The 17,510-nt window shown below is 38.7% G+C and overlaps 1 protein-coding gene across 8 annotated transcripts in view; it reads right to left on the bottom strand.

Annotated features, from left to right (window-relative positions):
• The window catches only part of sorbs2a (sorbin and SH3 domain containing 2a), a 68,983-nt gene that overhangs the window by 3,466 nt on the left and 48,007 nt on the right, over positions 1–17,510 (bottom strand). For 5 of the 8 annotated variants that reach the window (XM_051106978.1, XM_051106986.1, XM_051106940.1 and 2 more), the window contains 12 exons: positions 14,982–15,028; positions 14,254–14,429; positions 11,915–13,597; positions 10,772–10,833; positions 10,439–10,536; positions 8,760–8,874; positions 8,093–8,221; positions 7,730–7,900; positions 6,768–7,613; positions 2,125–2,883; positions 1,344–1,381; positions 1,125–1,231 (listed from right to left, as the gene is read on the bottom strand). In XM_051106978.1, coding sequence (XP_050962935.1) covers positions 1,125–1,231; positions 1,344–1,381; positions 2,125–2,883; positions 6,768–7,613; positions 7,730–7,900; positions 8,093–8,221; positions 8,760–8,874; positions 10,439–10,536; positions 10,772–10,833; positions 11,915–13,597; positions 14,254–14,429; positions 14,982–15,028 — 4,231 coding nt within the window. The remainder of the gene's footprint in view (positions 1–1,124; positions 1,232–1,343; positions 1,382–2,124; positions 2,884–6,767; positions 7,614–7,729; positions 7,901–8,092; positions 8,222–8,759; positions 8,875–10,438; positions 10,537–10,771; positions 10,834–11,914; positions 13,598–14,253; positions 14,430–14,981; positions 15,029–17,510) is intronic. The other 3 variants (XM_051107002.1, XM_051106995.1, XM_051106950.1) reach the window with 2 other exon arrangements.

Here is a 17,510-nt window from a genome sequence, read left to right as displayed (position 1 = left end):
TTTGGTCAAACACCAAAAAATGGTGTCACTTTGTCACTTGATACTTCTTATACTAATATGTTGATTTGGGTCTCAAGCAATACTTATTATTATTATCAATGTTGACACCAATTGTGCTGCTTATTACTATTGTGGAAACAACGATACATTTTACTTTTTTTCGGGATTCTACCCGTAAGTTCAAAAGCACAGTATTTAGTTGAAATAGATTTTGTTGTAACAATGTTGTAACAATTTTTTTTTTTTTTTTTTTTTTTTTTTTTTTTTTACTTTTCTTTCTTTCTTTTTTTTTTTCATTATTAATCAATTTTATGCATCCTGGCTGAGCAAAAGCATCAATTTAAAAAAAATAAAAACAGCATCATAAAAAAAAATATATATATATTTATTTTAATTTTAAATTATTTAAATTATCAATATTTTTTTTAGGTTTCTTTGATGAATAAAAAGTTCTGAAGAACAGCATTTATCTGAAACAGAAATCTTTTGTAACATTATAAATGTCTTTATCATCACTTTTGATCAATTTAAAGCATCCTTGGTAAATAAAGGTATTAATTCAAAGCTTTTGAATTGTATATAGTGTATAATTTTACAACTATACTCAGTAATACTCAACTGTTTTAATATTACTGCTTTTGCTGCATTTTGGATCAAATAAATGCAGGCTTGGTGAGCAGAAGAGACTTCTTAAAAAAAACATTAAAACTGTAAACACTGTAAAAAACAATTTGTTGAGTCAACTTAAAATAATTTGTAACCTGGCTGCCTTAAAATTTTAAGTTCAGTCAACTCAAAAAAAGTTTATTCAACTTGAAATGTTAAATTATACTAAGTGACAACTTAGATATTTGAGTTGAATCAACTTAAAATTTTAAGGCAGCTGGGTTACTTACCCATTTGTTTAGCAAACACAAATATCTAAGTTGTTACTTAGTACAACTTAACATTTCAAGTTGACTAAACTTATTTTAGTTGACTGAACTTAAAATTTTAAGGCAGCAGGGTAACAATTTATTTTAAGCTGACTCAACAAATTGTTTTTTATTTTTTACACTGTAGTCTCGTTAATAAAAAGTATGTACCATTTGCAGAGATACTGTGATGACAAAAAAAAAACGTACCCACAAACCAGCCGTCGTCACATTTCTCAACGACATCAATAACATCCCCATCCTTCAGCTCCAGCTCATCCTCATTACGAGGGACATAGTTGTACACAGCTTGGAAGCTGAAGTAACAATAAAATATAAATATATATATATATATATGCTGTTTATGGTCAGACAGTGAATAAACAAAAATTACTCTGAAAAAGCAGAACAATTTTAATGTTTACTTACGGGTCACCACTTGAATGCTGAGAATCCTGCATCATTTTCTGACAGAAAGAGAAAGGAATATGTCAGTATGTTGTACATGTAACACTTCAAGTTGTCAGAATATCATGCCAAATCCAGGCACAGGAAGTCATTTTGTGAGTCTTCACCGTCATCACAGAGCTTAGAGAAGACCTGTTGTGTTACAATACACACAGAGAGGAAATCCACCCATGATGCGACCAGAGAACTATGAAAGAGATTAGAAATGACTTCATTTTCCAGTCTGCACTGCTGCTAGTGTCACAGCACACTCCCATCCTACCCTTCGTGCTCTACTGGGTGATAAACAGGGAGAAAAACAGCGCCGCCTGGTGGAAATGGGGCTACGTGGTGGCTTACCCTCAACCACCACTTCCTGCCTATAAACTGTCTGCAAGAATCAAATTCAAGGCAACCAATCAGAAATCAACATTCTCATACAAAATCCATCTCAGTGTTATTCACAACTTCATTCTCAGTCTTAATCTCAATACCAGTGTTAATTCTTTTTCAGTTTAGTCATTCCAGAGTCTTGAATTATTAGGGATATGAGAAGTACAGTCCAACTTTGGGCAAGTAAGATACGTAGTTATAAAATAATGGAATGAGGAACATAAAAATGGTCATATATCTTGTTTCTAATGCAACACACTATTCTTTCCTTAAATGTTTGTTTAATGATGAAAACACGGTTGCACATGAATACGCAACTACATGCACCACACAGCAGTCCCAAAACCATTGTTTTGTTTATTCTTTTTACCTTAATCTTAGGAGACCGAGGCTGTGAACGTGGGGAGAGAGGAGGAATAGAGGGAGAGGATGGAGGGATGGATGGAGAGGGCTGAGTGGAGACTACAGGCACAGAGGAGGGAGGAGGAGAAGTGAAGAGTGGAGGAGACCTGGGAGGAAATGGGATTTGGTCTGAAGAAGATGGAGGAGGAGAGGGAGAGGAGGGTGGAGAGGCTGGAATAGTTGGTAGAAGAGGCTGGCAGGAGGTATAAAGAGGAGCATGCAAAGGAGGAATAGGAGATGAACGAGGTGATGGAGGGATTGGTGAGATATGAGGAGAGGGGGGAGGAGAAGGAGAGTGGGAGGAAGGGATATTTGTGAGAATAGGAGCTGGAGTGGGAGAAGAAAGCTGAGGGAGGACAGAAGGAGATGATTGATAATTAGAAGGCAAAGAAGGCAGTGAAGGAATAGGAACATTGAAAGTCGATGAAGGAGGAGGAGGAAGAGGGATTGGGGAGTTTGGAGGAGACAGAGGAGGTGAAGGAGTGGAGAGACATAATGGAGGGAGAGGAGAGTCAGAAGGGGAAGATACAACTGAGGTTTGGAGGACAGAGGAGGAATAGGGCACCAAAGGAAGAGGAATAGAAGAATGAGGACATGGAGAAGCTTTGGAAGCAGACAGTGGAGAACAGTGAACAGCAGAAAAACTAGTGGAAGGGAGAGCAAGGGTGGAATTAGGGATGGGGGAGGTGGAGAACGGAAGAGATGGAGTGATGGAGGAGGAGTCAGCCTGGCAAAGGGAAAGACAGAACTGAAACTGTGTTCAACTACAACTTTCACATCTTTGAGTCTGATTGTCAGTTACACACACAACTAGTTTGACAAAGATTATTAAAGGAGTCATATCATAATAAACAGGATTTTCCTTGATCTTTTAATATAGCATTGAGGTAGAGACTACATACATTTCTGTTCAGAAATCTTTACCGTATAACCTGTTTTTTTTACAGTAAGGAGAATGAGACTTTTAAACACTGTAGTTAAGAGGAATTGAGGGGTGAAATAAGCTACATTGCCCTGAATATAAATGTAAAATCTGTAAATCTTGTGTTTCCTAATAGTAGACCTTTTACCCCTTCTCATTTTTTAGGTAAAATGTGTTCTAGGCATCTCTTCGTAAACCTTTCTAAGCTACACTGGACCCTGCAGAAAACAGTGTCTTATTTTATCTTTGAAACACAAATTAAGATATTTTTTTATTAAATCCATTAGCTTTCTGACCCTTCATAGACAGCAAAGCAACTACCATGTTCAGGGCCAGAAAGGGAGCATCAGTAAAATAGTCCATGTGACATCACCCTTCTGGGTCTGGGAACGTTTCAGTTGTTTACTGTCTTTGCAGGGTCAGAAATCTCTCAGATTCATCAAAAATATCTTAATTTGTGCTCTGAAGATGAAGAAAGATCTTACCGGTTTGGAACGACATGAGGGTTAGTAATTAATGACAGAATTTTAATTTTTGGGTGAACTATCCCTTTAAGGCCTGCTCAGACCAAAGACAACTGTAACAATATCTATAAAGTTTTAATAATCACTCTAATTCTATAAGAATAGGGAAGTCCAGACCACAGCTATAACAATAAACAGCAGAGGAACAATATCTTTGGAATCATTTTCAAAATCATTTTTTAAGCTCATGAATGATGAAAATATTGACAGTCAATAAGAATCCACCTTCAATGCTTGAGCATTTAAAGCAGCAGACAAAAATAACTGCAGCGTATGCGTATAATATTTTTGAAGCATGGCAGCTGGTATGAGCTGATTTAAGCTGGTCCTGAGATGGTTATAAGCTGGTTTGTTTGTTTGTTTGTTTTATTCAAAGTTTGACATGACAAGATATTTCGTACACAAAACCCTGAAATGTGTCAAACATACACATAAAAAAATAGCTAAAATACAAACAGATAAAATAGCATATACATCTATATAAATAACATAGAATCACACAAAAGGTAACCTAATCAAAGACCTGTAAGTTATCTATACACTAATTTTAGAGCACGGGGAATAAAAGAAAGTTCATGACGTTTAGTGTTACTCCTAGGTACAGCATATGTCTTGCGCCGCCGGAGGGAATAAGCATGTGTTGCAGCCATAGGTAGAAAGCAATGCAGTGGTGATGAACTGTCCTTGAGTATTTTAGAAAAAGTGCGTATGGTGGCTTCCTCACGCCTCTCACTCAGTGCTGGAAGAGTTGATGTGGGGAGGCCTATTATCCGACAGCATCGCTTTTGGATCCTCTCTAACTCCTCAGAGAGACCTTTAGATAGACCACCCCATACTGGGCTGGCATACTCAAGAATTGGCCGTATAAAAGTCAAGTATACTTGCAATAAGACATCACAAGAGAGACCCGCTCTTTTTGCAGCGCAAAGATAATATATTCTGGGACGCACCTTCGAAATCATGTACTTTACGTGGGCATCCCATGACAAGTCAGAGGATATTTGGACTCCAAGCAATTTAAAGGTGGAAACTCTACTAATTGCATGTCCTGAGATAGGAGGAGAGGGAGGGGACAGAATGTTGTCCTCTCTCCTGGCACTAATTACCATATCCACAGTCTTAGCTCCATTCACTACTAATGTAAATTCTTGTCCCCATTCCACTACAGAATCCAAGGCCTTCTGAGTGAGTCCAGGTGAAGATCCCATTAAGAGCTCTGTGATTGTTAAATCATCCGCGTATTTCACAGGTATTATCGAAGGTGGCAAATACGAATCTAGACTATTTATACATACAACAAATAGCAGAGGGGATAAAAGTCCCCCTTGGGGAACACCAGCTGGAACCGGAAAGGAGCTTGACACACAAGAGCCCCACTTCACCTTCTGCTCTCGGTTATTCAGATAACTCTTTACAGTGAGCCAAAGGGGTCGTCTTACATGCAGATCAGCTAAAGATAGTAGCAGTTGACAATGTTTAATTGTGTCAAAAGCTCGAGTAAAGTCAACAAAAACAGCATGTATGTCCATTTTGGGGGAGCTGTTGAGTGCTTCGTGCCAGTGCTGCAGAATTTGAATCAAGGCAGTATCAGTTGATCTGTTCCTCATGAAGCCGTGTTGTGATGGTTCGATCTTTGTAGCTATATCCTCCAGAATGGCATCTCTGAGGATTCCTTCATACACTTTCCCAACACAGCTGAGTAATGAGATCTGACGGTAATCTGCTGGAAAACTAGGCTTTGCTTTTTTAGGAACAGCTTTGACTATGGCTTCCTTCCATTGTTTTGAAAAAATGTTATGCTGGACACATGTATTAAAAATATCACATAACACCGGTGCCAACTCTTCATAAAAAGTCTTTAGCACCCAAGGTGGAACGCAGTCGGGACCAGCAGCCTTGGCTGCATTCACTTTACGAAGTCTAGTCTTTACTTGTCCAATACTCAGAGGAGGTACACTACAATTTGACAACTTGCAGGTAACTTCTTCCTCAGACAGGGAAATGTGGCTCGTATAGTTCCACACAGAAGCAAAGTGCTTAGCCAGAGTATCACACTCACGTTGCATGATATTTTGATTCTGGGACACAGTATCACTCTCATCTCCTTCCATCCCCATTATCTTCTTCAGTGACTTAAACCATTGTTTTGGCTTGGAGCATCGCAGTTCCTCCACCTCATGCTGATAATATTGTTTCTTTGCAGCTTTAATTTTTTTGACAACGATTGATTTTAACTTCCTATAAGAGGTTTTGTTGCCAGAGCAAAAAGCAGACTGTCTATCTTTTATCAGATCTTTAATTTGAACAGTCATCCAGGGCTTATCTGTGTTTGTGATAGATACTTTCTTCAGTGGAACTGTTTTATCCAAGATAGAAACGATAGTAGAAGTAAAGGCACCAACCTTAGCCTCAGGATCCGTAATTTTATGGATGTGAGAAAAGTCAGTAGTGTTCATAAGAAGACCTAATTCCCTAGTTGTCTCAGGGGTACGCTTCCTGCAAAAAATATGTTTAGTAGATTTGATGGGCCAGTTCCCTGCATCTAGCAAGATAGTCTGATGGTCAGATGAGGCAAATGCTCCGGTATCTGATACAGAGAGGAAATGTTGGTGAATATAGAGTCTAGTTGACTAGCCTTTCTTGTTGCTCCAGTCACGATTTGCTTCAAACCATGTCTACTGCAAATGGTTTCAGACTTATACTTATTTGTGTCACCAAGTATGACAATTGCAGCCCAATGAGCTTAAACCAGCACATAACTATCTTATAACCAGATCATGATCAATTAAAGACCAGCTTAAACCAGCTCAAACCAGCTGCCATGCTTCAAACCAAAACCTAACCAGCAAATGCTTTTTTTTTCAACAGGAATACGAGAATGTTATTGTCTCTTGGTGTGGATGCTAACAAAAGTTATCGTTCTCAGTGTGAACAGGCCTTTAATGTTCAGTAGCAAAACATACATATGTGGACTTACAAGAGAAAAAAAAACATGTTTGATATGGCCCCTTTAATTTAGTCAATGAACATACAACTAATGTTTTGCATTACAGAATTATTTCAAAATTGAAAAATTTAGTGTTAAACTTATATATAAGATAATAAAAGGTTTTACTCGCTGCACACAACCAAACTAGCATGCTTCTGTCACACTGCATGTTCTACCTCTTTATTTGATACAGTCTCCAAGCCTGATCTGTTGTTTGTTTCATCGTCCTCTTCCTTTATGTACAACTCAGGAAGTTCCTCCCATTTTATAGCAGCTACTGGACTGTAAAACTCTGTTTTCTCATTCAAAATAACTGACAGCACCTCCTCAGCCTTTTTCTCGTAGATATCATGACGTTTATCCAGTATATTCTCTGATTTGTGGCTTGGACTGATGGACATTGGCTTATCAGGTAATACTTCTTGATTAGCCTTGTTTTTTGAACGAATGCCCAATTTGAATTGAAGTTCATTATAAAGTTGATTTTTCAGAAACATCGACATAAGCTCACCATATGGATCAGCTTCGTTTATTAGCTTGGATGGGTCATAGTTTTGTTTCAAGGTTTGCTCTTTTAAATGCATATCTTCTAAGAACTTTTTACCATCATGTCCCTTTCGTTCCAGATCTTGATTATGGTCTGTGATCCGTTTCACTGGTAAACCGAATGTTTGTGGTACATCTACTGCTGTCAGTTTATCTCTGTAGAGATGTTCATAAGAATAAAGAGAAATATTTGAGGACTTTGAAGTGATTGGTCCTTGGCTAGGAACAGGGGAGCATTTTGAGGAAAGGTTTTGTGGTGGCGTGAACCTTCGCGCAAGTGGAGCAGGGGATTGGGGGCTTGTGCAGTGTAGATTGCTGGGTAATGGAGGAGGAGTGGGTGGGACTGGACTTTCACAGGAAGATGGGGATGTGGTGGAGACACCCAATGTAAGGGACAGCCATTCGCTAGTGACTGTTTGAAGGTGAGTCTTAGTGGCAGAATCAAAACACTGCAAATGGGAGGACTCTGTATAGTGCTTGAGTAAAGGAAAAAGAAAGCAGGGAGACATATATGAAGTCATTCGCTTAAATAAAGTCTGTAGGACAGACTTTGTGGGTGTGATAGTCCAAAACAGGTGCTATAAAGACTTACCTTATGTGCCCTGTATGTGTGCGTGTCTCCTTGGCGACTGGGGCTCTTGGAAGGAGAGCCCTTGATCACATCGACATAGGACACAGGGAAAATGCCCTGCTTGTTTGAACCAGGAATCTTTCCTTCATACCAATTCTGATCCACCTTCCTTAGAAGGATCACTCGCTCCCCCTACAACAAGAAAAACATGCTTTAAGGGAGTAGCTCACTTCACTTCACTAGCTCACGAGAAGATCAAACAAAAAAAGGTAAAACAGCGATGTAGGATGATTTTGAAGTTGAAGAACAAAACGAAATGCGATTCATGGTGGGGTGTTTTGCATGTTTTAGAGCTTAAAAGATGGTAGGGTGTGTTACACTTGCCTTTCTAAGAGAAAGCTCCACGTTAGTGTCAGCATTGAAGTTGTATCGTGCTATGGCCTCTCCCATCTCTCGAACCTGAGCTGGGGGAGGAGGCCTGACAGGCTGCCTCCGCTCTGGAGATGCCACTTTCTGAAGAAGAGAATAAGAGATAAACAACAGGGAATGTAATTACAAGGATAGTTTGGTCAAAAATGAAAATTCTGTCTTTAATTACACACCCTCATGTCATTACAAGACCTTTGTTCATCTTCGGGACAAAAATTAAGATATTTTTGCTGAAATCCAAGAACTTTCCAACCCTGCAGCATTGCAACTACCATGTTCAAGCCCCAGAAAGGTAGTAAAGACATATTTAAAGTAGCCCATTATGAAGCTTCTTGTACTTGGACTATACGGTTGAACCACTGATTTTAGATGGACTGTTTAACAATGTCCTTACTACCTTTCTGGGCCTTGAATGTGTCTGTTTCATTGCTGTCTATGCAGGGTCAGAAAGCTTTCGGATTTCATCAAAAATATCTTAATTTGTGTTCCAAAGACGAACAAAGCTCTTACAAGTTTGGAGCGACATGAGTGTGAATAATTAATGACAGGATTTTCATTTTTGAGTGAACTATCCCTTTAAGTGTGTGTTTAGTTTAACTAAATATGTTATTTACACACTGACCTCAACATAAGAGATGGGGAAAATTCCAATCCTTCCTCTGTGTTCCCCCTCATACCAGTTACTGTCAATCTGTCTGATGATGTTGACAGCATCACCTTTCTTAAAGGAAAGTTCCCTGCAATGTTCAAGAAACATGCATATGTGACCATAAGCATGCAGTACATAGACATTAAAGAGAACATTTATACCATTGATACAATTGAATCAACCTTCTGTATCAGTCACATTTGTACTTTTTCTACTGATGCAGCCAGTTTTCCTTTATATTGTTGTAGCTTTCAAATCTTAATGAGAATAAATAGTACTTCTTCAGGCATTGGAATCACTGGCATTTATTAAATATAAGTTGTTACTAGTATAAGAAGTTCACTTTCAGAACAAAAATTTACAGATAATTTACAGATGATTTAACCTCTTGTCATCCAAGATGTTCATGTCTTCCTTTCTTCAGTCGTAAAGAAATTATGTTTTTTGAGGAAAACATATCAGTGTTATTTCCCATATAGTGGACTTCAATGGTGCCCATGAGTTTGAACTTCCAAAACGCAGTTTAAATGCAGCTTCAAAGGGCTCTAAATGATCACAGCCGAGGAAGAGGGGTCTTATCTAGCAAAACCATCTGTCGTTTTCTAAAAAAAAGACAATTTATATACTTTTTGACCTCAAATGCTTGTCTTGTCTAGCTGTGCGATGCGCATGCATATTCTGTGTAATCCGGGTCAATACGGTCAGGGTAGGTCGAAAAACTCCCATCTCATTTTCTCCTCCAACTTCAAAATCATCCTGTGTCATTGCAGAAGTACCGACTCAGTGTTTACAAAGTGAAATTGCAAATAAGGTATAAGGTCAAACGTTCTTTACAAAAAGGTCAAACAGAAAAGTAGGCCGATTCTGAAGTTGGAGGAGAAAATAAGATTTCGACATAGAGTTTTTCGACATACCCTAACTGTATTGACCCTGAATACGCATACGCATCGCAGAGCTAGATGAGCATTTGTGGTTAAAAATATATATACATTTAATTTTTTTTAAGAAAATGCCCATTCGTTTTGCTAGATACTGTAAGACCTTTCTTCTTCGGTTGGGATTGTAAGGAACCCTTTGAAGCTGCATGTAAACTGCATTTTGGAAGTTCTCGGGAGCACTATTGAAGTCCACTATATGGAGAATAATCCTGAAATGTTTTCCTCAAGAAACATAATGAACATCTGGATCTTGGATGACAAGAGGCTGAGTAACTTATCTGTAAATTTTGTTCTGGAACTTCTCCTTTAATGTGTGAGGCCTTTTCTTTTTAATGTATTACCCAATGAATTCAGTGATACGGAAATTTCAGACTGAAATCTATGGGCCTTGGAATTTTTTACAGATTTTATTAGCATGCATTTTCATGCAAGCTGACACTTTCATGCAACGACAGCTCAGAGCTCAATTGTTGATGCAGACAGCAATTTGACAAAGCAAGTCAGTATGCATAAAGCACAAGCGCAAAAACTGCAACATAAGAAAACTCAAAATAAACAAAAAAAGCTTTGAATGGCTAGACGAGAGTAAAGTTTCACACTTTCACAGACAAAAAGCTGACAAAGCCCCTTGCAGTTACAAATTCAGTGAGATGCTGTGATGTTATCTGCATGCGCCAGACAGAGTCTCTCAGATTTCTGCATATATATACTCACTTGGCAGACTGAGCTTTAAAATCATAAATAGCCCTGGCAGACTGTTTCTGATGGAGGAGAGAAGACAATATAAGATAGGTCATCTGCTTAGATGATACCTACGAGGCAAGCAAAAAGACCATCAGCTATCCAACAATATGCACTGCTAAGCCATATTTTCTGAGACCTTGACCAAAATGAAGGTCATGGGATTTATGGCATAGCACAATAAGGATTCAAGATTTAAGATCGCCTAATACTTATTCACTAATCAATGATGTTTTCCCTGCGGGTTTCAAAACATTGTTCTAATTAAAGGAAAACTAGTTCATGTAAAAATAGCAGTATTTCTACCTCTCTTTCTGGCGTGGGTCTTCTGCTTTGTGGTGTGAGACGTCCTGTATCAGAGCCCTGATCTGTGGAAAGAAAGAAAATGTCAGCAGAATGAAAAAAATTGAGTTCATAGTGGCACCACTTGCATTCCATTGGTGTCAAAAGGAAAATGAGACCATTTAAAAATGTACAAAAATTTATTAAAAATTTGGGGTCAAAGAAAAAAATAAGGGATGATCTGGATATACACAATATGATGTAAAAATGGCATGCGCTTGACAAAAAATGACCCAAACATTAGTCATCATAGAACAATGTATTTAAAAAAGGAAATACATACAAAATACAGTACATAAAAGAAAGAAAATAAGTGTCTTTGCAACAGTATTTCATACATCAGCACATGACAAAAACAATGGCAGGGGCACAAAATCAAAAGGGAAAATTAAGCTCAGTAAAACGCATCATGCATATACCAGACAGACATTTCTGTGAACTGCTAATACTTCTTTTCCACTTCTGTTGTTGCACATAAACAGAATGAAATGCAGCGATAAAACTGGCATAAAGAAAAACATCTCCCATGTATTCATATTTAAAGTTTTTGTGTTAGCATTAATGCTTACTATAAGCTAATGTACTCTAAAAAAGCACAAAAATACTGAAAATGGACTTTGGTCCAATCAAAATACTTTCTAGAATGAGAACGTCCCAAACAAACTGTGTTGATTTCTTCTTTATGTACAGTTTAAACTTTCTGTTTCAATATATGCTGAAAAACAAACAGCTAAAACCAGCCTAAGCTGGTTGGCTGGATTTAGCTAGTCATCCAGCTTTAGGTCACCCAGGTTTTAGAGGGGTTTTAGCCACTTCCTTAGCTGGCCAGGCTGGAAGACCAGCTGGAACAACCAGCTAAAACCAGCTAAGACCAACCAACCATCTTAGGCTGGTTTTAGCTGTTTTTTTCAGCAGGGAAATAGTCAAAGGAAATTAGATAAATAGTAAGATAATCTAAATATCTAATGGGACACTTGGTGTCATGCTAATAAAGCATACTAATTAGGTGGAAAAGAAGTGAAAGCGCGTGCATCTTTTTCGGTAGGGAACGTTTGAGGTAATGACGTGAGGAAATACAAAACGAAAATTCTTGGGAACAAGCTGCACCTGAATAGCAGTGCACATTAGCATTAGCATTATGCTGGTTGTTGTTGGAGGCGTCTGCATGGTGGTGTTGCTGCTGGTAGGAGGCACATTGGTGGGCTCCATGGTAAGGCTGGTGGACATGGGGCGAGGAGGGGGAGCCGGACCCTCTCTGAGCCCGCAAGGAGGAGCTACGTTTGGGCACGTCTGGTAGCAACTCCTCCAATAACCGCCGCAATATGCTATCATCAGGCATCCTTGCTGGTCCTTGCCCCCTTTCCGCCCTTATGTGGTCATAAATGTCCTGCAAAGCGGCATCTAAAGCCTCATAAATTGCGGTTTTGGATTTCGGCCGACCGCTTCTGCAATGTCGACGCTGGGTTGGCGGGGAGCCTCGTTTCCGGCGGAAAGGCACAGGACTGACCAGGAAGGCGAGTTTGGAAAGGCCTGACTCACTGGGTGACTGTTGGGCTAGTGGAGATGTGGCGGCAGGGTGTGACTCCTGCCGAGCCCTTTCTTGTTGTCGCTCGTGTTTTAGCATGGTGGTGAATCGTGTATAGGATGCCGGACAGCGACCCTTACAGGTGCTGATGAGGTGGCGGTGTTGGTAACCTTGACTCTGACCCACACTCTGGTGCATGTGATGGTGGCGGTGGTAACGGTGTCCGTGGTGGTGTCCATGATGGTGATGTTGCCCAGAACCGAAGAAGCTCTCCGATGAGGTAAGTGAGCAATGATCAAGGTCGCTTTCGCTACACAATGAAGACCCTTCTATGTGGATGTCGCTCATTTCCGAGGCACAGGCGTCCTGCTCGCTGTCTGAGTAGTCTTGATGCTGCCTCTGGTTCTTCCCATGAATTGGCCCCAGGCTACTGCTGTCTGGTCCTGGTCTTGGTTGTCCCTCAGGGGGACTTCGAGCCCTTTCAGGAGGATCCTCCTCTTCCAAAAGTGATTCCACAGAAAAGCGTCGTTTGGGACAGCTGCTGGCCCTAGAGGACCCAGGTGTGGTGGTGCCCGACGGGGCATTCTCATCACCAAGGTCTGGCATGGACTTTGATTTCTGGATAAGCTGTTCATATTCCGATATACGGTTTGGGACCATGTGTCGTGGTACCTCACTACCAAAAGCTGCCCAACCGTGGAGGTTGTGCCTCTGTTGTTGCTGTAGCCGTTCAAGCTCAAGGATTCGTGCACGTACCGAACGAATCACCTCTGAGGGCAATAGCTGCTCACGGTCTATATGGTGCATTTTCTTGTAGAGCTGAAGGAAACCTGGAGCATCGTGTGCCATCTTACGCCGGTGATGTCGGCGCCCCCTGGGAGATGAGGTAAGACTTTTTACTTGAGGCTTCTGTGGAGCATCTTCATCAAGCAACGAACCTGCACTTTCAGAGCGCGTGGTAGTCACAGAAGTGGACGCTCTCCCGTTATTACTAGCACCGTGTCCATCAGACAACAAATCATCACAGCTGCGCGATTTGAGCCGTGGTGATGAAGGCGTCACGACAGATTCGTCGTCAACGCTACTCCAAGTCTCCGTAGCTTCATGTCGGCCTGTCTGCCAACCGTTCTTGAAGCAGATGGAGCGCTTGGAGCCACGCCAGGTTGGTGTGGAGATAGTGAGGGAGTCTGAGGAGAGACGAGAGGAAGGGCGCTCCATACCTGGAGAGCTCATACAGGAGGAGAGTGACTCACTAGCGTCTCCAGCTGTGAATTAAAATAACATCCAACGCAGCATGACAAGGAGGAGACAGGAAAGCTGGTTAGTGAGCTCAACTGACAGAAAATGACAAAGCGAGAGAAAACAGGTTTCAGAATAAGTGACAGTTAGTGAGAATGTGTCAGTATAGTTAGAAAAGAAAGAGGAGAACATACAGTCTCACATAATCGTGATCTTCTACAAAAATTCACACATTTCGCTAAGTCTAGGTCTAACCACAAATGTGACCCTGGACCACAAAAACAGTCTTAACTAGCATGGGTATATTTGTAGCAATAGCCAAAAATACATTGTATGGGTCAAAATTATTAAAAATCATCAGGTTTTATCTTAACAATCCATACATCAATGGGAAGCTTATTTATTCAGCTTTCAGATGTATAAATCTCAATTTAAAAAAATCGGGTGGTTTTGTAATCCAGGGTCACAAATGTGATAATCTCTTTTTCGTTTCTGCCACAAAGCAAACAAAACATACAGAGAGAAACGTAACAGGTAAATCCATCAAACACTTCCTCTGCAAAAAGTAATGTAGCGCTAGTTTATATGCCATTAGGCGATGATGCACAACTGAAATGTCTTAGATTTAATCATTCTGACATCTTCCGTTTGCATATGTAGTTGTATGATTGTCTGAAATTACCTTTGGGTCTGGATGGTGAGGAGGGGGAGGAACGTATGGTGGGCTTCTTCAGCGTCTGTGCTTTATTGGAGTCAGCTGGGCGGGAAAATACTTGACTGGCATTCTGCTCAATTCCTGTGTTGGCTTGAGTGACAGATGGTTCCGACTTTCGCCGTTTTCTGTAGTCACTTGCAGAACTACGAATCCCCAAAAATCACAGGTCAAGAATAAAATAAAATAACCAAAGCAAATGTAATTGTGCAATTGTGTAATTTTAATGCTTCTGTGAAAATCAGAGTATACAAATGACTAAGCTATTTATACCATTTTGGAAAATGGAAACAGCATCCAGAATAACTGAACAATATCCTTTTTTTCACTTACATTGACAGTGACACTCTGAATATAGGGTTTTCTACACATTAAACAATCTTAAATATGGGTTCCCATATTCTATACTTCATAAATTCCATATGAACAGCAAGTGCTTTTGAGCTAGAATTGATCTGAAAGCAGTAGGGGGTATGAACAATTAATACTCAAATACACGCAACAATATGGGATGTCAAATTCATATCTACACACACAGTGACAAAAATAGAGTGGCAGAGCTTTTAAAACATGAGTACATTAAATTAGACTGAGGATGCTCAGGTTCTGTCCTCCACTGGATATCCCATAGGCATCTCTATGGGAATTTAAACAGCCGGAGTGAGAAAAGCTGGCATAAGAATGAAAGTTGAGCTTACCTTGAAGGGCCCTCGGGTCGTTCAGAAGGCGAGAGATAGAGGGATGACTGAAAGAGAGCAGACAACAAAAGAAAAGAGTGAGATCCATGGGAACAAAGAAGTGTAACACTCCCGTGCTGCGCCACAATCAAAACCTTCCCCCCGCATGCGCAAAGACAGCCGTGACCGACGAGGGTTCCACATCTCTCAATCCCACCTTGAAGACTATGAAAATGAACTTTGACCTCCTGTGAGAATAAAAGAAAGGACTGGGGCACCGCAGTAAGCGGAGCCCAACAAAAGCAAGTGAACAAAACAGTACAAATCCAGAAGGACTGCACGTGGCACCAGGTCACAAGAAGCCCTGTCTATTATGTTGTCCAAGATCGCCACGCCTCCTTTCTTTTGACTCAGCCTGGGGTGAATTACAACAAATCTGAGCACAATACAGCAGTCTCTGGTGTTCATTCTGCGACTTGGATCAGAAAAAAGAAAGGAAAGCAATTACCGACGACAAAGCATTTATAATACACCGATGCTGATCCTAGGTCATACAGGAAGAGAAATAAAAAGCCAATCTACAGGCGCAGGAAAAAGTGCATTTCTGTAGGACTTGTAAGCATGTGACTCTTCTCAAACAACATGTTTTAAAACAACAAAGCCAGAAAAACGCATAGCACAAACATGCACATGAACACATTCATTCATCAGAGGAAAATTGTACGAGAAAATTGCAGGGTCATCATTTACGTATCCTCAAGTCAATCCAAACCTATATTTTATTTTTTCTGTGGAACATAAATTAGAATATTGTGAGAAATGTCTCAATGTCCATACAATGGAAGCCAAACCGAACCAAACTGTTTGGTTACCAACATTGTTTAAAATATATTCTTTTATGTTTTGCTAGAAAAATCAATTCATACAGGTTTGGAACGACATGTGGGTGAACAAATTATGACAGACTTAAAATTTTTGGATAAACTCTCCCTTTAAGACGAAAAACATAAATAGCAAAGGAAGTAAATCAGACAACAAAATAAAATATACAAAATAATCTGATTTGTATTTAAAAACTATATAAAATAAATTTAATATTTATATTAAATAAATATTAAAATAAAGCTGAAAAAGCATTGGTGGGTGTTCAATATTTTGCTATAGTTTTTTAGTAGTGTTTTCAAGGTGACTTTCATCATGTGAACTAATTGTTTCACATTTAGTTTTGTATTTTTTATTAAAAAGTGAGTTTGTAAACTGTAAATTTATTTTGAAAATTTTCACTTACACATTTCTACAACTACAACTAAAAAAAAACCTAGTAAAAAACCTAAAAAAGTAACAGAATCATGAAATTTTAAATTAGAAACACTAAAATAATATTTTCTTGTAAAGCATACACATAAATGGTGTAGAAACAGTTTTCACTCATTAATTGCTAGTAAATTTCACAATTAATATATAAATTACAAAAAAATAAAATAAAATATTTAAAAGCAGTTATGAAAAAGCATTGATGGGTGTTTAGTATTTTGCAATATTTTGCAGTAGTGTTTTCATCTGACAGTCCAGGAAAGCTCAAAAGAAGTGACTTTTATCATGTAAACTAATGTTTCACATTTAGTCTTGTATTTTTGTACAGTTTGTACAGTTTATAAAAACATATGCACTGTAGATTTATTTTAAATTTCTAGTAATTTTACTATTACAAAAAAGGCAAGTAACACACTGAATTAATCATAACATTTTTAATTAGAATCACTAAAACAATAAGTTCTTCTAAAGCAAATACATGAAAAAATGGTGTAGAAACAATTTTCACTCATAAATTTCTAATAAACTTTACAATTAATATACAAATTCTAAAAGAACAATCTGATTTTGAAAAAGCAGTTATAGAAAAGCATGGGTGGGTGTTCAATATTTTGCTGTATTTTTCAATACTGTTTTCATCTGACACTCAAATAAAGTAACTTTTATCATGTGAACTAACTGTTTCACTCAGTTGTTTTATTCTAATAATAAAATATGAGTTTGTATAGTTTAAATAGAAGTTTACCTATGCATTGTAGATTTATTTTAAAAGTTTTCACTCATAAATTTCTAGTAGATATGACAACTACAATAAAGGGCAAGTGACACATTGAATTAATCATGAAATTTCAATTCACTAAAATAATATTTTCTTGTAAAGAATACACATGAAAAAAATTGGTGTAGAAACCATTTTCTCTCATAAATTGCTAGTAAATTTTACAAATGATTAAAAAGAAATGGCAAGTAACACACTGAATTAAACATGAAATTTTGAATTTGAATTAGAAAGACAGAAATTGTATTTTCTCGTTAAATATACATATAGTGCAGACGTTAATATGTTTATAAGAAACTGAAAAAAGCACAAATGTCAGGCCATGGCAAAACTTCTCCAGGCCCCTAAAGGCCCCTCAGACCCCAAAGGGTTAAAAAAGCAGTTATGAAAATATATTTTTTATATAATTTTCAGCATTGTTTTCATCTGACACTCTAGGAATGCCTTGAATAAAGTGA

This window comes from Labeo rohita, chromosome 1, assembly GCF_022985175.1.
Source record: "Labeo rohita strain BAU-BD-2019 chromosome 1, IGBB_LRoh.1.0, whole genome shotgun sequence".
Classification (NCBI taxonomy): domain Eukaryota; kingdom Metazoa; phylum Chordata; class Actinopteri; order Cypriniformes; family Cyprinidae; genus Labeo; species Labeo rohita.
The sequence above is the reverse complement of the archived record's forward strand: the minus strand, read 5'-3'. Positions and strand labels throughout refer to the sequence as shown.